This window comes from Hemibagrus wyckioides, linkage group LG17 (genome assembly GCF_019097595.1).
Source record: "Hemibagrus wyckioides isolate EC202008001 linkage group LG17, SWU_Hwy_1.0, whole genome shotgun sequence".
Classification (NCBI taxonomy): Eukaryota; Metazoa; Chordata; class Actinopteri; order Siluriformes; family Bagridae; genus Hemibagrus; species Hemibagrus wyckioides.
The window spans coordinates 24,770,419-24,791,574 of record NC_080726.1 but is presented as its reverse complement, the minus strand read 5'-3'; the positions used below and the strand labels follow the sequence as shown (position 1 = coordinate 24,791,574).

Genomic DNA, 21,156 nt, shown 5'->3' with positions numbered 1-21,156 from the left:
ATTTGATTTTGTCACATGTATGTAAAAACATCATACTCAAATTTACTTTATCCTATTAGGAAAATTACAATGACAATTACACACATAACAAACATAACATTCTTGGTGTTAGAAACACACTCATTACTCATTATGTTCCATGTTAAATGATAACAGAATAACAATGATCGGACAGTTACAGGCATGTTAGATATAAGGTAGGGCATTAAAATCGCATAAGTTTTCCAAACCATAGTGTTAAGCACCATTGCAGAATTGTTGTGCGTTCGTTGTGAAGTTCCTTCGGTTGTGCAGGAGCACGTGTTACCGCTAAGCGCCTAATAGCCGCGCCTCTAGTATTTACGCGCGGCCGAGCTTTTAGGAAGAGAAACTGAAGTAAATTAATATAAATCATAAATTTAATGTCTTTTCTCCATCATCATGTAATCTGGTTTCTCCAACTTCCTAATATTTTGTTTTATCCCATAACCTTAAAACAGCACACGGACACAACCCTTTAAATGCGGTATAATTCATACAGCTAGCTTTGTGTCATATAGTGCCATAAAAAAGTAGTATGGACGTCTGTGAATTTGATTGCTTTGAAATGTCAACAGGTTTACTGAATTAATTTGAATTTTGTAATCAGTTTTGTACATATTCTCTGAACATTTAGACGAGCTTCTCATAGGTGGGTGCCACACATCAGGTTAGTTTCTGTCTGTGTCGAATACGATGTAGGGAATTAAAGGCTTTTGCACACTATGTAGTGTCCAAAGTCGTTTAGGATTCTGCCATTTTGGAACTGTGCACTAAAATGGCGTCCTCCATAGGAACTGTCACACGATTTCGCTCGCTTGTCTTCTTCACATCAACAGTGAAACAATATGTGTGTAACACACCGGGACGGTTTTTCAGCTCGTGTCCCTCTGGCCGTGTACAGAGCAAGAGTAGCATCTTCGAGCACGTTAAGGAGGGCTACAGTGATAAACCCGAGCTGGACATGCGGAGAATCTGTGAACACACCGATCAAGTCATTAGTGAGTTGGAGAACAGAAAAGGAGATTTAGGGGCATTCGATGTCCGAGCTATTGTAAGGATCAGTTTAATGTCATGTGTGTTTTTTTTTTTTTTTTACAGTGCATTATAACAGAGTTAAACTATAAGCTTTTCTTGTGTCTATTAGATATCAGCGTGGAAGCAGCTGCAGGAGGTGCAGAAAGAGATAAACGAGTTGGAGGAACAGAAGAAAATTATCAGTGACAAAGTCCGGGCTCTTGTGGTCAGTTTTCGTAGCTTTTTGCCATTCTGTATTTTATTTTTAAACGAACATAATCCTGAAAACCTGCAGTGTGACCTTTCAGTTATTGTGCCCCACATCAGATCATGACTTTGCTTTTGCTGATATGTACATGCTAGTACAGAGAAACACAACAATTAGTGAAGAGTTGAACATTACTTGTTTTATGATCACACAGGCATGCACTGTATTATTGTTCAAATGAAAATGACAGGCATTGAGTTTATAGGCTCAATAGATTCCAGTTTGTTTTGCTTATAATCCTGCATAATGTTCAGCATTGTGTGCCAAAATGTGAAATGGCCATTTTATAAGACTTAATACAGTCTGGCCAATGCTTTTTTTTTTTTTTTTTTTTTTTTTTACCTTTCTGTAAAGTTTATTGAAGGTTCATCTCTTGTTCTTGACTCGCATATATGCAGTAGGAAAAAAAGGCAAATTAAGCCATGCAGATCATATCGAGTGTCCGTCTACATGTGGAATTTGATGAAATCTTTTTTTTTGTTACAGGAGCAGCATGATAAAAAAGTCCTGTCCGGTGTAAGTTTATAAGTGTCTTTGACGCCATATGCATCATTAACTGTAATATGATATCTGACCTTTCAGTCAGAGCTGTCTTTTTTATTTTAATTAATATAATGAAATAGCTAATATTATTAGGTGTTTTAAACACAACATAAACATATAGAAGGTGCATAGTAAATGTTCCAGGATCATTTATGAACCAGTTTATATTATATTTGGGCCTCTTAGTGATTTTAATGCTTAAGGAGAGAGGAGAGGGAGTTTGTTTGATTTACTGTTTCTCTGTTTTATTCCTTCCAGCATATGGCATACAAGTCTTTGAGAGAAGAAGGCCGAAAGATCAGAGTGAGGTTGAGTCAGCTGTATTCACGACAGAGTGATGTAGAGGAAGAGTATTATTGTCTAGCTCTGAGGCTTCCCAACCGAACGCACCAAGATGTAGTAAGGGGTTCAGTTCCTCTGATGACTAAAAGAGTTAAAATTGTATGATATTGAGTGCACAGTATGTACTTATGACTGCACATATTCACATTAAATGACATTGTTGCTCCATACAAGTATAAATATTACAACAACACTGGCAGGGAAACTGTGCACATTTGTTTAAGAAACTTATTGGTTTTTAGTAGTGTCTTCAAACAAGATTAAAAATTTTAGGTATGCTTATTCCAAAGTCAAGTGTGTCAGAACAAATCAGTGATTTAGACCATTAGTACATTCAGTAATTGTTTTAATATATTCATACTGCATATGTGTGTCAGCACATTGACGTTTGTTTGTGTTACTTTTGTTGTACCCCTGTGTCATTCATTTTAGTTGAAGAACTAGCAGAAGTGCAAAGGAACAGAAATATTAGCATTTTTATTCGCCAAACTCAGTGAACTATGTACATCAGGATAAAGGATGAAATAGTAGAGTCATAACTTAAATGCAGTTGTTTGAATGCAAGTCTGGGTAACCTTTCAAATAATAGCATACAACATTCATCTTTTTAGTTAGAACAATATTTGAAGAACTAATGTTTAAATTAAACTAAATTTATTATAACTGCAACTCCTTAAAATTCTAAAATAAAACTTTTTATTAAGAAGATACCAACTATTTATACAGTGATTTTTTTTTTCAAATCTTTTTAATAAGTTCATCTTTTTTTCCCCCAGCCCATTGGAGATGAGAGCCAGGCGAAGGTGGTTGAAATGGTTGGACATAAAGCTGGTATATAAATCAACAGCAATTTTATATATCCTATATTAAGCAGGTTCATTTGAGTGTGCCTGCCTTCATATGAGAGGATAATTAGTGTTTTTATTGACCACCTCACTTGCCTTTTAAAGCTTTATTTTTTGTTACAAATAAGTCTTATGCTATGGCATTTTATTTACCATAGAGTTTGAATTCAAAGCGAAAGGCCACCTTGAAATTGGTGAAAATCTGGATATCATAAGACAACGGTAATGGTAACTTTAACCATCTCTCTTTATCCATCTTTGTGATCCTACAGCAGCAGCATAAAAAATTATGCATATACAGTTCAAGATCTTCAGTTAGAGACAACACTACTTTCTAAGAATTATTTTTTCTTAATGTTTCTCTATACATTTACTGAGATACTATATATTATATGAGATGACATCATGATTAGAAAGTTTTTCTACGTAGAAAATAACACATGTATCACTATCACGTGTGCCTATTGCCTTTATACTTGCTAGTATGAACACGGTTAATTCTGGTTAGGCTTTTTCATCTTTCCTTCTTTACTGTGTTTTTCCCTCTTTCAGACGTCTTGCACATGTGTCGGGTCACAGGTCGTACTATCTGAGGGGAGCAGGAGCCCAGCTTCAGATTGCATTACAGAACTTTGCTCTCAACCTCCTTCAGAAAAGGGTCAGTGTGGCCTAGGATAAGGTGTATGCTTAGACTGTTAAGAAAATTAGCCCTTCCAAACCTGAAATTTAGTTCATAGGTTTATGCAAACATTTACACACAACTTCACTAAAACATTCAAGGCCCATATGGGTACAAAGTGCATGTTAACACAAAATGTATTTTATATATATGGTAATTTATACACTCACTGTGCACTTTGAGCTGCTGGCACTTTATTGGCTGATTGGATAATTACATGAAGGAGTGGGTGTACAACTGTTTCCAATAAAGTGCTTGGTGTAAATGTATACATGTACAAAGGAATTTGGCAATTTCTTTGGCATTCATGTTAGGTCTCTCCTTTTTTACCTTGTGTGCCACCCTCACCAAAGACTGGTATAGATTGTATAGTTTCTTTTAATTGCTATTTACATGTCTAGTATGCAGAACCAGCTGTGTAGTATGTAGAATCAGCACAAGTAGTATTTTTGCTTTATTTATGCTGAACCTTAGGAGAAATACTTTGTGTATCTTTCAGGGGTTTATCCCAATGGTTGTTCCAGACATGCTGAAAGGAGTCGTGTTTGTAAGTAGTTCATCATCTCTTTCATAAGTACCAGAGCAATTGATTATTTTTTCTATTTTAATTCTATTTTTATTTATTTTTAAATGTTGACACAGTTTGTACTGTCTTTCAATTCTCTTTACAAGACATTTTTTAAAATTTGAACCTGTACCCTCCACTAAAGAAGTTAAGTGCAAAATAATAATTTTATTTGCCTCTAAACAATTTTACATTATCATTCAATATTACTCAATCAATATTACTATTATATTACATTACCAGATCTACTTTTAAGTTTATGGCTCTGGGTTGTTGACCAGAAGGTCATGGTTCAATCCCTAGCACTACCAAGCTGTCACTGTTGGGCCCTTGAGCAAGGCCCTTAACCCTCTCTTTTCCAGAGATGCTGTATCATGGCTGGCCCTGTCCTCTCACCCCAACTTCCTAACAAGCTGGGATATGTGAGGAAAATCATTTGCCAGTAATGTATATGAGAGAAATAAATAAAGACTGCTTCTTCTACTTCTTCTACAGCTCAAAGTGAAGATGATCAACAGTGAAAAATGTTGACCACCTAGACATAGGTGGCTTTCTTGTTCAAAAGGATTATGAAAAAGCACTACATTTACTGTTGACTGTGTGTTACTGCAGAATCACTTAAAATTCTATTAAAAATGTGGCATACAGATTTTCACAAATCTGCCAGAAAGCAGCTACCAACTGCAAAGCTGATGGTATGATCTGCTATTATTGGTGAAATAAGAAATTTTTCTGTCTTTTTTACATGATGATTGCGCAAGCTTAGAACTGACGCACACAATAACTGATGATTCACATTCATCTGTACTTTGCTACTACAAGGCTCAGTGACCCTTTTGGTGCATGTCTCTACTCAGGAAGGTTGTGGGATGCAGCCTTACGCTCACAGTTCCCAGGTTTACTCTCTAGACCCGAGTCGCTTCCCCAACCTTAACCTTGCTGGGACAGGGGAAGTCGGAGTTGCAGGTAAAAAACTGAAAAGTATTTTGTTTAGAAATATTGCATAGATAATCATTTTTATCTTGTGAAATCTGTAGACCTCTGTAGACTTCTGAACTCCATTTTCAGTCCTACTTGAAAGAACAACGATATGAAGTTTTTTTTTTTAAAAAGACAGTAATTTATGGTTTCCTGATACATGTTTAAGGTTACTTTATGGACCATGCTGTGAATTTGAAAGACCTGCCAGTAAGGTAAGTTTTTCCTCTGTCCTGATACCCTGCTATTCATATATTCATAACATGGTACTGTAAAATGCTGTTCAGAATGTGTTGAATGATACATATTTGGTTTAAAATAGTTTTCTTTGCATGTGTTATTGTGTTTATTTATTATTTTAAAGGACGGTGTGTTGTAGCACATGTTACAGAGCAGAAACTGATACAGGAAGAGAAGCCTGGGGACTATACAGGGTTCATCACTTTAATAAGGTAAAATAGGGTTGAGTGACAGTAATTATATTTAAAAATGTACTGAACAGAAATGAGGAAACCATGTTCATTACATAGCTGCTTAATGGATGTTTGCTTATGTTGATATACATGCTATTTTTTGTTTCTTCTTACATTGCTGATGTATGTTCATGAAAAACTAGAAAACAGTCGGTTCATTTTATTTCATCTTTCAGGTGGAGATGTTTGGTGTAACAGCAGATGAAACTGGTCAGGAGAGTTCTCAGCTGTTAGATGAATTTGTTTTGTTGCAGAAGGAGATTTTCTCTTCACTCAACCTCCATTTCAGGTTCTAAAGTAATTTAGTATGTATAGGCAAATTCATGTTGCAACAATTATTCATAAAGATTTCTTTTGATTCATTTTGTCATTTCTTTCACTCTAGTTAATGTTTATCAGAATCCTGGATTACTAAAAATATAGTATTTTATCTTTACTATTATTTCGAAAACTTTTTTTCACGATCGTGTCATAACTGAAGTTGTCTGAGATCACATAGCAGTATAAAATAATAGTCGTGATTTCAAGATAATGCCACAGTAAATATATACAACTCAAGGCCTTTCTAGTATTTCATAGGTAAGAGATCATACACAGAATGTGTCTGTTCAAAGCAGGGCTATGTGTATGATGGTGGCAAAACATTTTGTATTGGTAAACTACATTTATAAAGAACAAACAAACCAGGACAAAATTAAAGAAAATTGTATTGATCTGGGAGTTTGAGTTTCGGTATTCAAATAATATAAAACTTGCATTGCTGTCGTATTGTCTAATGTCTACAATTTCTAAAAAGCAAGCTATGAACAGATACTGTCGTACTGAAAACTGTCATATTTTGGAGTTATTTAGAAGTTATTTCTTAATTTCATTATTTTTTAATGTGTTTTATATAAAAGTTTTTTTTATTTGTTCAAAGAGTTTTGGATATGCCCACTCAGGAGCTCGGGGCACCAGCCTTCAGGAAGTATGACATTGAAGCGTGGATGCCAGGCCGTGAAAGTTACGGTGAGGTAAGACGATACTAACACTCCGAACTGATCCTACAAATTCATCTCTGGATCTCATTTGAATTTGCATTTCAAAAGATTACCTTTAGTTATTCAAAAATGATAAACAAATCTAATTCAGCGTCTTATCCAAAAATTACAAATTAGAGTATACACATAAAATAAAAGAACATGTAGACCAAGTCACTGCATGTCTACGGATGATATTTACACTTATTTATGGTCATTATTTATATACTTATTTATGTGCATTTGGAACATGGTAGGGCAAAAATGTCTTATTTTGTCTTAATGTTTTCTAAGATTATGAATTGTTTCAATCTTTGTTTCTTACCTCTTCATTAGATCTCCAGTGCATCAAACTGCACTGACTACCAGAGCCGGCGTCTGAACATTCTGTATGAGAGAAGTGATGGCAGTTTTAAGTATGCTCACACAGTGAGTGATCTCTATTACTGTCCCTGCTAAGAATGTAACTAAAGGCAAAAAGTAATGTATTTTTGTGCTGCCACTGTGTTATTGAAAATGCTTACAGTATATTTATAGTGTTGTTAGAAAGATAACAGTCCCCTCGCAAAGAATTGAAACAGCAAGGTCAATTCTTTTGTATACAGTGTACAGATTCGTTTTTATTTTTCAAGCGATCACAAATTTTGGAACATTGACGGCAGTTCTTCTTGTTACACAAGTGCTCCCTTTGATAGTTTGATCGTGTAACAATTAATAGTTCAAGCCCTGAGTTTTGTTTTTGAATATTTCATTTGTTGTTAAAAAAAGATAAATCTATATGAAGAGCAAAGATTGTAGGAAGAGCAAGATATTCTTCAGGGTCATTGCACAAGCAATTGCCATAGCCAGTAGAAAAAACCTGGGGCCACCATTACATGAACCACACGTCGAAAGGGTCAGCCAAGGAAAACAGCAGGTGATGACAGAAACATTGATAGCTATAGTAAGAGCTGTGAAATAAAGACAAAACAGCAGGACTTCACAAAGAAATAGAGATGAGCTGAGATTTGGGGACCAAAGTGATGGAAAAGACAGTGTGGAGAAAGGACGAATCTGCTCATGATTCAAAACACACAAGCTCTTTGCTCAAGTTTGGTTGAGGTAGTGTGACATCATCTTTATTGATAATGTAATTCATGATGGTAGCAGCTGAATGAATTCTAAAGTTTACAAAGACATTCTGCCAAGCTATAGAGAAATGCCAATCAGTGCAAGCAAGGCAAATGCACCCAAATGTTTAGTGTTTAATTAGCTTTAGGACTTTCTGTTCGTATTCTAAAAATTGGGTGCTCTGCCAGCAAGTTCTGTTGCTTAACATATCAAGCTGTAGATATCAGGAAATTAAAGTTGAAGTTCTGATCTATATTCTTTTTTTTTCTTAAACCCAAATGTCTTCAAAAGAAGTGGACTTGTAAACGCCCAATACCTTTGGAGGGAATTGTATTATTTTTTAGAAAGGTGCCTTGTTGAAATAGAAGGAAATGCATAAAGTGCCGTAGAGAATCCCCAGAATAATAACCAGCAAAATGTATGTTTTGATTCTAGGTGAATGCTACAGCGTGTGCTATTCCACGCACTATTATTGCAATTTTGGAAACGCATCAAACAAAGGTGAGGATGTTGATATGATTTAATATATACACTATTCACAAAAAGTTAAGGATATTTGGCTTTTGGGTGAAATTTATGGAAAATGTAAAAGGTTCACGCTACAGTGATATTATATCATGAAAGTAGGGCATTTAAGTAGAAGCATGCAATGGTGATTTCCTCATCTCAAACAATTTATTGAAACAAAAGCCAACAACAGTGGAGGGTATACCACAACAAAAAATCTCAATGTCTCAATAATTTGTCATGTGCCCTTGACCATCAATTACAGCTTGACAACGACGTCTCATGCTGTTCACAAGTCGATTTATTGTCTGCTGAGGCATGGCATTCCACTCTTCCTGAAGGTTGGCCCTCAGGTCATTGAGGTTCTGGGGTGCAGGGTTACGAGCCTCTACACGGCGACTCGGCTGATCCCATAGGTTTTCTATGGGATTCAGGTCTGGAGAAAGTGCAGGTCACTCCATTTGAGGTACCCCGGCCTCCAGCAGCCGTTCCCTAATGATGCGACCTCGATGACCTGGAGCATTGTCGTCCATGAAGATGAAATTAGGCCTGTGTTGTTCATGCAGGGGCACAATGACTGGACTAATGATGTTATTCAGGTAGGATTGGCTTGTCACTGTACCATTCACAAGATGTAGGGCAGTTCTGTATTGAGTTAGACACACCTGCCCAGACTGTAACACCACCACAACAGTGGCTGATGCATAGCACTCTCCTTGACGTCTCCAACATCGTTGGCGGCCATCATTTCTGCTCAATGTGAATCGACTTTCATCAGAGAACAGCACTGAGGCCCACTGGTCCCTCGTCCAGTGTAAATGCTCCCTGGCCTGGTGGTGTGGTCAGGTACCCTTGCAGGTCGTCTAGCACGCAGACCGCGCTGATGTAAACGGTTTCGAATGGTCTGACGTGACACTTGGGTGCCTCTCACCTCCCTTAAATGTGCCTGGAGTTGAGTGGCATTCATCATCCGGTTCTGCAGGGCACTGTTCACAATGAAGCGGTCATCAATGTGGGATGTGGCCAAAGGACGTCCACTTCTATGCCTTTCTGTGACTCTTCCAGTCTCTCTGTATCTCTGTCCCAACCTGCTGATGACACTCTGTGACACTCTAAGCTCAGTGGCCACTTCCCTCTGAGAACATCCTGTTTGAAGCCTCACAATGGTGAGGTACTGTTGATCAGTGGTTAGGTGTGGTCTTGGTCTCATGATGTCAAAATGTGAACAGCATGATGAAGAGGACTGTTTAAATACCAATTCTAACTGAACCAGAAAATTTATTGGTGGATTCATGGATCAAACACCAGTTGTGAATTTTGCCATTAAGCACCTTGTTAGAGAACAGCAATTTATCCAAAAAGTACTGAAACACTGAACAGTTGGACATGTGCATTCAAAAGTGTAGAGAAGGTCAAATTAAGTTCACCTGTAAAGGTTATAGTGCATTTTAGGTGCATCCTGAAATTTCACCCGAAAGCTGAATATCCTTTTTGTGAGTAGTGTATATATACACACAAGCAAAGTGAGGTGAGGGCCTTTTTTTCCTTCTTCTTCCCTTTTGGTTCATTGCTTAGTCACATTTAATCACAATAAAATAATGATGATACTATCTTTGGGTGAATTAATGTGGTTATTACCAGGCATTAACTTGAATATATATAATGTATAAAATAAATATTTATTAAAAATATGAAACTTTGCTTATAAAATCATAATTATTTCATTAATTCACATCTGGAAAACTGTTAAGCTGGTTATAGTTAAGTACAAAGATTCAATTGAGATTTTCTTCTTCTACTTATTATTATTATTATTATTATTATTATTATTATTATTATCATCTGTTTTCTGTTTTAGGAAGGAACTGTACGTGTTCCAGAAGTTTTGCAGCCTTACCTTGGCTTAGAGGTGATTGAAAAGCCTTCATACACTCCCCTGAAGTACATCGGACCAAATCAGCCAAACCGTACACCTCATTCAATTGTTAAAAGCTAATTTTACAGTATTGTGTGTGTACACAGTTTCTTCTATATTTTTCAAAAATCTACAGTTGGGGAATTTTGATCCAGGAAGTGACCGCTTCATTTTTTTTAAATACCAGATTTTACAGTTTAACCAGAAAAGAGCTGATCTGGGTCAATTGTGCCCTGAGTCTGCTGGAGCCCTGTTTGTTTATGATTCAGATAATGTGCTGTTTGTTTGTCTCCAGTTTCCACTTTTTAGTTTCTGCTGACTATAACATGCTTTTGCAGGCCTTTTACATGTGTGAAAAACATGAAGACTGTTGCATTGCAGTTCTTTTTGTTTGTATTGGGGACTCCTATTTCTATTCCTACTCCTATTTGACCTATTAGGCATGTGATATTGTAAACTGAGCATTCCACCATGTCCAGTGTAAGGAGTAGGTGAACTGTCAATCGCAAAAACGTTATTAAACAGCACATGATGTTGACACATAGCTGACATTATTTTCTGTTAATCTGCATAGTGTTGAGCATGATGGTACCAGTCAAAAAGAAAATAGAGTTCCATCACAGTGAAGAGTCAGAGTGCTGCTGAGTGGGTGATGCTTATTTCAGTCAGTTTTACTTTGGCGTAATGGACTAAAAAAGTCACCAAAACTACAACTACAACCCCTTCCCAAACTACAAAAACCACAATGCAGTGCACTTCAACAATAACTCTTTACTCTAATAACCAATGCATTCTCCAATGTTTTTCTGGAGTTCCTATGCAAAGTATGTAATGGTTGGCTGGTTTTCGTAGTACAATGGGAAATAATTGTACAATAAATGTCAATATACAACAAATGTTGCATACTGTGTCAGTGTAATATTGTATATAAGTGATAATATCTTTGTCACACAAGCCAAGTGTCTTTATTTCACATGAACCTCAGATCATTACTGACACTTAAGCATTTTTTTTCCCTCCCAAAATAGGAATGTTTACTCCTACCTGTACATTTGTCATATTTCCAGTACTTCTATTGTGAAAATATTCCAGAAAATACCATTGTTCCACATATTAAATGCTATTTACTAAGTGATACAGAATGATGATCATATTACAGCCAGTCACTTGACAAGAAAGCTGAACTTCTTTATTTCAAGAGTGACAAAAAGAGGCTAGGAATGACCGTTTATAGCTTCTATAACATAAGCAATAACTTGTCTTGGTGATCTCATTATGTTAAATTTAGTATTAAAAGTTATTGTAATGACAGTTGCTGTTGTTTAAGTGGAGTACCACACTGTGATGCACTGTTGTAGGAAATTACAGCACTGCATGTGTGCAATGGGTCTGTTTACACAGGACGCACTAAAAATGCAGGTAATATATCTATCTAGCACTCTAGGTGCTTCACTGTTAATTTAATAAATCTCTCTCATAAATCTAATGAAAATTAAGTCTCAAATAGAAATATAAAATTAACAATTAATTAATTAATTATATTATTATTATTATTATTATTATTATTATTATTATTATATTAATATTGTAATTAATAATAATCACCTTTTCTGAAGGTTTAATTCTGAATAGTTTGACTTCTTGTTATGAAAAACATTTGTTGTTTACAGTTTCCCTGTAGAATTCCACTCCCCTCAGCTAAATGCACACACAGTTCTGCTACATCATGCTGTCTATATTTGTGATTTCTGCCCCACAGATATTCTTTAATCACTGATGAGCTTTTTAATGCTTAAAAGAGTGTTACTGCTGAAACATCTTTCTGAAGAGAGGGAAAGGGAACATAGCATTATCTCTAGAGCATTTTCTGAAGCAGCGATCCAAAGTACTACTGTTGCAGAACGAGCAGAATATAAAATATTAAGGACACAGTCATTGATCTTCATGATCTCTATAACCGAGGCATGGATGTTGGTGAGAGATAAGCTGATTTGAGCATTTCAGAAACTGCTGATATTCTGGGACAATCAACAACATAAAAAATCCTGTGTGTGAAGAGTCTGCAAGCTGAAACATTGTCGATGACAGATCAGAGGAGAATAGCTTGACTGGTTTGAGCTGACAGGAAGTAGTAACTTAAATGCCCTTTAAGGAGCAGAAAATCATGTCAGAATGCAAAGCACATCAAACCTTAAAGTGGATGATTTACATCAGCAGAAGGAACCACTCCTGTCAGCCAAGAACACAATCTACCTAATACCCCCATCTCTCTAACTTTCTTTCTCTCAGTCTCTATCAAGCTACACATGCTACTCCTCATCAGATCAGTGATACTGACGCCTTCTGCTCCCTGGACCTTCTTGTTCCTTCCAGAAGCCCTAGTTCTGTTTGAGGTTCTCATCACTTCTAAATCACTTGCTGATGCTGAGGATGGTCCCACATGGGAAGCCTTAAGATACATGAGATTACTGTGGATGGTACCACATAGGGACCAGTGAACAAAAGTGTTGTCCATCAGTGAACAGTAACTTCAACAACATAGACTTCATGTTAAAACTAGAATGAATTTCCAGGTTACTTGTTGGTTACTGGTTACTTCCTGGTTCCTGGTTACTTAAGTTACACTTTGACCATATAGTACAGTTATAAAAGGGAAATTATTTATAATTTTATTATGTGTTTTCACCTAGTTGAGGATGGTGTCATGGACTGCTGGACAGTTCCATGCCAGAATACCAGAGGGCAGTCTGGCAGGGTTTCTTTATGTTCCCATGTGCTCCTGTTTATGTTGTGTTTGCACATGTGCTTGCCCCACCTGATCCTTCCTCCCTTTTCCTGCCTCTGCACACCTGTTCCTTATGTTTCAATTATTACCTTCCCCATTTATACCTGCTGTCTTGTGTTTTTGTTTTGCTGAGTCCTTGTCTTTTGTTGCCTGGTTTTGCCTCCTGGTTCTGCAGTTTGTTTGTTTGTTTGTTTTTTTTGTACTTGGTCACCTAGTTTTCTCTTGTGTTCTCAGGTGTTTATAGTTTTGTTATTTTATTAATAAATCCCATGTTTTTCATCTTGTCCCTACATTTGGGTCTGGATTTTGTACCTATGGAGGCACCCACTCCTGACAGATGGTTCCTCTAAAGATTTCTTCCTAATATTGTCTCAGAGAGTTTTTCTTTGCCACCATCATCTCTGGCTTGCTCATTAAAGATAGATTTAAAAATTTAAAATGTATATCCTGACTTTATATATTTCTGTAAAGCAACTTTGTGACAATGTCCACTGTTAAATGTACTATACAAATACTGAATTGACGATAAGAGGATTGCATTAAAGGATGTAAATTGAGATTGAGTTACTATGTCCATCCTGGCAACTTGAATCATTCTAACCACTCTTTCAACAAAGCATTTCCACCCACAGAATGGTTTCTCACTCGATGTGTCTTGATTTTTGCACCAACTCTAAAGACTATTGTGTGTGAAATCCCAAGAGATCAGCTGTTTATGAAATAATAAGACTAGCCTTCATTCTGAAAATTTATTTGAAAATTATCCGAAGCTCTTATAATGTATCAGCATGATATTTTTATTTATTGCACTACAGCAACATGATTGGCTGATTGGACAACTGCCCACCACTTCATCACAGAACTCCAAAACATTTTAGCCAGTCAAACAGAGGTCAGTGATGGTAAGTCTAGAGGTCAATGGAAAATGAGAATGTAGCTGAGGTTAAGGTGACTTGTGCCAGCCCCACCTCCATCCTGATATATTTTATAGCTTCTGGTGAAAATATAAAAGTATGATGAAAACAATGAAATACTATGTGAAACAGACAAGAATTCTCAGTTTGTGTGCTCTGCTTAGGGCTTTATTGCTAAAGAAAAAGTATAAAATAATCTGCCTTCTAAGAAAAGCCTTCAGTGACTCCCAAAGAAAGGAAGGAGAAGTAGATTCATTCTGAAGAAAGATAAACTCATTGATAGAATTTGAGATGAATTCACAAAATTTGTTATCTACCAACAAAGGGAGTTAAATCTCCAAGGGGGTGTAGATCTCTATATGTGGACAGTTGAATATCCAAAAATAACTGCATGAGCCAATATCAAAATATATGAACAATCAACAGATTATTCAAGTATGAGAAACAGAGGAGTTCAAGCTATTATTTATGAAAAAAAACACCTAATTTATTCTTGACTATGACTGATGGAGAAAAATCATTTTTTTTATTAAGATTTTTTTATTAGAGGGGTTACAAACTCTCAAGGATCAACAGTAAGAAAAAGCTTTTTAACATAGTTGACTGAGACATTGTGAACTAGACCGGTCCAGCACTGGGTCAAATACACAATCTAAAATAACTATGACTCAACTGTCTGAAGCACATTATTCCAGAAGTTTTGGCCTTTGTCTCTGTGTTCTTTGGGAAACTTCAGTCTTGCCCTCATATTTTTTAGACAGCAAATGTTTCCTTACTTCAACAATTAAGAGAAAACCAAGCTAAATGTCTGAGGTGTGAATAAGACAAGCCTCCTTCAAAATGTTCTGGAACAAACTTCTAATCATTTGCACCTGATATGATTCACCTGTAAATCATTTTATCCATTTTAAGTACAAATAAATGTTGGCATGTCCTTACTTTTTCCTCACAAGAAATTTTTTAAAATTACATTTTACAGATCATTTAAAAAAAGACTTTTCTTTGGTTTTATTTGTTTAGTTATATTACTTGAATCTTTCAATATTGTTAAGATGAAGATCAAATACATATATGTTTAGCTATGTGAAAAAAAAACAGGCTTTCATGTGGTGTCCTAATTTTTTCACATGACTATATATAAGATTGCCCACACCATGTATATTCTATCTATCTATCTATCTATCTATCTATCTATCTATCTATCTATCTATCTATCTATCTATCTATCTATCTATCTAACTTAGACAAGAATGAAGAAATTTTGCCTTTAAAAACCTGGCAGAAATTTAGTTTGGTTTATGCAAACATTTACACACAACTTCACTAAAACATTCAAGGCCCATATGGGTACAAAGTGCATGTTAACACAAAATGTATTTTATATATATGGTAATTTATACACTCACTGTGCACTTTGAGCTGCTGGCACTTTATTGGCTGATTGGATAATTACATGAAGGAGTGGGTGTACAACTGTTTCCAATAAAGTGCTTGGTGTAAATGTATACATGTACAAAGGAATTTGGCAATTTCTTTGGCATTCATGTTAGGTCTCTCCTTTTTTACCTTGTGTGCCACCCTCACCAAAGACTGGTATAGATTGTATAGTTTCTTTCAAGGTAAATATATGCCACAACTATTACTGCGAAACAAAACTTTAACAGATTGCTTTCACTTCTCCAACATTTACATACATACTGGACAAAAGCATTACCCAATGTTCAGCTTTTTACATAGTTTTTAGCCACTTCTGCAGAAACAAAGTCTTGTTCCACTCCTTTATAGCTGATCCGGAAATGAACCGGGAAAAAAGACCATAACAAGGCTACACAGCCTCCTGACTATGCTGAAGGTCACCAAACCCATCTGATAACAGTCGATTATCTCTTGAACACCATAGAGCATCTGCACAGTCACTGTTGTAATGGAACCTGGTAATAATGGAATGTGGTTGCTCATCACTATCCTTATGCTATTGCATCACCTCACACTTATTTTCCAGAAAGGCAAACTTAGCTGTCCTTGCCTTGGCTTGTTCTTCAGCTCCACAATATCATTGGTACAAACTGAGAGTGATTTTTACTCACTGTACAACTCAGCATACAAATCAGCTTCGTCCTTTACTAATTGTATTTTCACTGATTGTAGGTCATCTTCTAATTGTGGTCAAATCACCTCCCAATGCTGGATGGAGTTCAGTTTTAAAAAACTCTGCAGTGTCCTGTCTTGCAGCAACTCAATATTCAGGGACTCCTCATCAAAGACCTGCCATACTTTGTTCACTGAGGTGGACCAGTGGAGTGTTGATGAAGCGCTCAACTCCCGGGGTGCTATCTGTGAAGCAGGCCACAGCTGTTATGTGAATTGCTGTAGCATGGGTTTTGGGGCATTTACTGGCCACAAAAGAACAAATAACAAATGGCAAATTAGCTGAAAATAGTGGTCCAAACTGCACTAAAGATAACAATTAAAACATGAAATCTGTGGGAGTCTCTAATCATAACTATTACTCCATTGGTTGCTTAAGGACCTGAGTGATGTACAAGACTAATAAAATGGAATAATTGAATCCCAGCTTATCACAGAACTCCAGGTCTTAACTAGCCAGTCAGACAGAGACAAGACATAGTTAAGTCTAGAGGTGACTGGAAGCTAAAAATCTAGCTGAGGGTGAGGTGACTTGAGCCAGCTCCCTCTCCATCCTCATCATACACTGATCAGGTATAACATTGTGAGCAGTGACAGCTGAAGTGAATAAGACTGATGATCTCCTCATCATGGCACTTGTTAGTGGGTGGGATATATTAGGCAGCAAGTGAACGTTTTGTCCTCAAATTTGACGTGTTAGAAGCAGGAAAAATGGACAAGTGTAAGGATTTGAGTGAGTTTGACCAAAAGGGCCTAATTGTGATGGCTAGACCACTGGATCAGAGCATCTCCAAAACTGCAGCTCCTGGTCTGTGTATGGGGCTGCATAGCCACAGACCAGTCAGGGTGACCATGCTGACCCCTGTGCGGCAACAATGGGCATGTGAGCAATAGAACTGGAACACAGAGTTGGAGGTGTTGACTTGGCCTCCAAATTCCACAGATCTCAATCCAATCGAGCATCTGTGGGATGTGCTGGACAAAGAAGTCTGATCCATGGAGGCCCCACCTCACAACTTACAGGACTTAAATATATAGATAATGCTAGTGATGGTGGTAAGAATCCTGTGGATACCTGTGCAAATCACGCAGAGACTTTGAAGTCATAAAGTGACTTTATATATTGGTCAGTTACCTGTATGTGTTCAATATTGTACTCTATTCAGAAGCAATAAGACTGTTATTACCCAGAAACATAGATAGCTATTGGCTGTTTCAGCTTTAGTAAGGTTGCAATTTAATAGTAGACAAATGTATAAACAGTTACAAAGTTTATAATAAGAAACATGTGTTCCCAGTCCATTGTACTTGAATTTATGTTTTTGTATGGATAGAGTTGTTGACACATTTTATTTGATAGTGGCAGATATGGAGATGTTTCATGATGCCATTGAACAGATAGCAGTACCCAATTTTCAGTGCAGTGGAAAAATGTAGTAATATATCTCACGGTCCTTAGTAGTCATGATTTAGTGGGCAGCTTGAGCACTCACTGAGAGGCCAGGTTTAGCGTGTGGGCATAGCATGTAAGAATTTACCCAGTTCAGCATGTTGGATGAGTTATCAGCAACTAAAACTAAATCTTTCTTAGTGATCTGCCGTTCCTCTGCTACATTCTTTAACAGCTCAGCCATATGTGCACACGTGTGGCTCTTGTGTAGAGAACATGACTCTAGCTGCCACTTAGTGATGATAAAATGCAGTTATGTTGACAAGATTTTATGGCAACAGATGTTCACGCATTTCTTCAATTATTTTTGGATGGGGATCTTGAAGTAAAATATTTTAAAGTTGGGACATTGTATCTCGGCTCCAAAGTCCAAAAGGATAGTGTGAAAGGATGGATAGCTTTGACATTACTCAGGATGAGTACTGTCTTCAAGTATGACTATCAAAATGGCAACTGGAACCTAAGAGTCTCAGATATGTCAGTGTCTTAAACGTGAAAAGCAGAGTAAAGAATAAAGAGATTTTTCTGTGAATCATTTTCTGCATCTATCCAGTACCTTAAAATGATCACCTGCTCAGAAGGCATAGCAAAGTCAGGTGGCTAAAGAAGATCAACAGCTTTGGCTAAAAATCTGTGTTCATCTGAAGAAACAAATTCATATACATCAGGGATGGCTTGAGGATGAGTAAATGAGAGAATTTAGTTTTTTGGGTGAACTATCCCTTTAGGAATATCAATAAACTGACTTTAAAGGGATACTCAACCTATGATTAAATAAATTCTCTCATCATTCTCACCCTCATGCTTTCTAAGATAATGTTCATTTTAACACAAATGGTGATTTTTTAGAGAAGTCTATATAATATATAACTAGCCCATTTGATGAATCAATGTTGTCTGAAGCATAACAATAGGAACATATGAAAAACTATAATATTTTTTAAACTGCTTCCTCATGTATCATACATGCATTTGTTTGGTGTAACATGAGCACATTTTAAATTTTTGTGAAATGTGTACCATCGCTTCTCGCACCAGTTTCACAACAGGCTTGCATCATGCTTCACAACATTCTGATGTTTAATGTAAACAAATGCATGTATAATGGTTGGTCAAAGTGATAGTATCATAGTTTTAAAAAGGTTCAAATATTTCACACACTTTCTTTGCTTCAGGAGACATGGATTTATCAACTGGGGTCATATGGATTACTGTTGTGTTTGTTTTGCATGGTTTTTGAAGCGTCCACTCATCCAATTATTTTATATAACAATTGCAGTATAATCTATTCAGAAACTGAAATCATCAAGGAGGATAGAAGACCAAAAATACAAGTGTTCCCTCTGAGGTAACATCTTCGGTCTATCAAAAATAGAGATTAATTAATTAACTTTTTTAAATATACAATAAAGTTATTGACAAATAATAAAATTCAGTCAGCTTTAGAATATTGGAGAGGAATCAAGCTAACCCAAAATTTTGCATGGACTTCCTCAAATTGTATGTAAATATGTAATTCAAAATAATTCAGGTACAAGATATAAAATTGTATATGCAGTGTTTTAAGTGTTTAACCTGTTGCAAGAGTCTTTGGCCATTCCCTTTATTGGGTTTTAAGATCTCCATGACACATGGAATGTGGAGTTCCAGAGACTAAGAAAGCCTGCTGTAGATTTTTCTTACTGCAAACAAAGAAATACATAATACAAAACATGCAAGGGACAACAAAGCTCAAGCCAAATACTGTGACAATGGCACTTACTTACAAGGTACTATACATAGTGTGTTTGTCCTATCAGTCAAATAATGTATAAGCCCCTAAAAGTTTTCACATATCAGCAAACTGGGGTCAGAGCACAGCCATGATACAATGCCTCTGGAGCAGAGAGCGTTGAGGGCCTTGCTCAGGGGCCCAACAGCAGTAGCTTGGCAGTGCTGGGGCTCAAACCCTCGACCTTCCAATCAGTGACCCAGAGCCTTAACTGCTTCAGCCACCACTTCCCTCTACAGCCTGCAATCTAATTAACAACATGCAGGAAACAGCATGGTCACTTATCCATGTACTTGGACATTAACACACAAATGCACAAATCCTCTTTGTTGTGGTTCATATGCTGCCCCTCTGTCTTACTTTCCTATCTCAAACTGTGACTTTTTGCACTGGTCCACTGATGTCCACTTAATGTTTCCACATGCACTGACTGTAGCATTGATAACACTATGTACAATTTTTTTTTACTTTTTTCTTGTTCCTGGGAAATAATTGTTATTTCCCCATTCTTTGTAACCCAAATAAAGAGAAAAAAAACCCATTTGAAAGTTTGGGTTAGTTTTGGGCAGTTTTTTTTAGTAAAATGGGCTAATTTTGAGGTTTCTCTTAAAAGCTCAAACCCAAACTTCAAGGGGCTTAATGGCTATTTTTTAAATCATTTTCCATCAAGAATAATTGGGACATGTCATTCACTACCCAGGAACAAAAATTGTGTTACATAGTGTAATTTAATTGTTTGCACTGGTTCACTTTTTATACGTTATAATACTGCACTATTACTTACACAGTGTACTTACACATTTATCTATTATTTCTACACAGTTCAAAGAAAAATTCTTACATTTTTCTTTATATTTTTATGTTTATATTTTTTAATGTTGTGCACCAATACACCAAGGCAATTCCTTGCACATGTAAAACCCACAGTACTTGGCAATAAAGCTGATTCTGGATCTCCTCCACAATTTCCTTCTGTGAGAGTGATCCTGTCAGTCTGGTCCATCATTTTCTGTCCCAAAGTTAAATCAGATTACTTTTTTTCAGATTAAGTTTTTTTTGCTAGCCTCAAAGGTTTCTTAAGATTTTAGAGGATGATTCAACTTTCTGGGCTTTTTTGTTACCATTAAATGACACTTATGGCAAATGAATTTTGGACAATTGCAACATGAATGCATTGAATGACTTAAATGTGTGGACACATTATTTGTGTAGGTATGGTAGATGATCTTCTAGGGCAAAAAATGTTTTAGTCTAATATTTGAGTAAACCATCACCAAGAAAGCCCAGCAGCGCCTCTACTTCCTGAGGAGGCTGAGGCTGAATCTGTCTCCCCTCTATCACAGACATTTACACTACACGCTGCATCCGCAAAGCCAACAGCATTGTGGATGACCCCACACACCCCACACACACTCTTACACACCCCACACACCCATCACACACACTCTTCACCCTCCTGCCATCTGGAAAGAGGTATCGGAGCATTCTGGCCCTCACAACCAGACTGTGTAACAGTTCCTTTCCTCAAGCCATCAGGCTCCTCAACACCCAGGACTGAATTGTAATGTAAAAAACTCTCTCTCTCTCTCTCTCTCCTGTGTGGACACACACACACAAACTTATATTGTTCACTATTTATTGCACTACCTCAAACCCTGTTATTATTTCATTACGCTGCTATGTTTATATTTATGTTTATGCCTATTTCTATTTGCACTACCTCAACCGCTGCTACTCTGTACATCATTTCTTTTTATTCCATTTCATTTTTTACATTTCACTACATGTTCTTTTTCGGCACTAAGTGTC

At 36.6% G+C, this 21,156-nt stretch overlaps 1 protein-coding gene across 2 annotated transcripts; it reads left to right on the top strand.

Moving 5' to 3' along the window:
• Nucleotides 1–649: 649 nt before the first annotated feature.
• On the top strand, nt 650–11,319 carry sars2 (seryl-tRNA synthetase 2, mitochondrial). Of its 2 annotated transcripts, none has more exons than XM_058413941.1 (16): nt 650–1,072; nt 1,166–1,261; nt 1,790–1,819; nt 2,105–2,245; nt 2,965–3,019; nt 3,192–3,255; nt 3,586–3,691; nt 4,212–4,259; nt 5,135–5,243; nt 5,425–5,470; nt 5,620–5,707; nt 5,905–6,017; nt 6,648–6,741; nt 7,084–7,176; nt 8,293–8,358; nt 10,223–11,315. In XM_058413941.1, exons 1-16 carry the CDS (start codon nt 797–799, stop codon nt 10,358–10,360), a joined length of 1,563 nt encoding a protein of 520 aa, XP_058269924.1. In that variant the 5' UTR covers nt 650–796; the 3' UTR covers nt 10,361–11,315. The 2 variants fall into 2 exon arrangements, with proteins under 2 accessions (XP_058269924.1, XP_058269926.1); XM_058413943.1 differs by having other exon boundaries at nt 750–1,019; nt 10,223–11,319.
• Nucleotides 11,320–21,156: the final 9,837 nt, after the last annotated feature.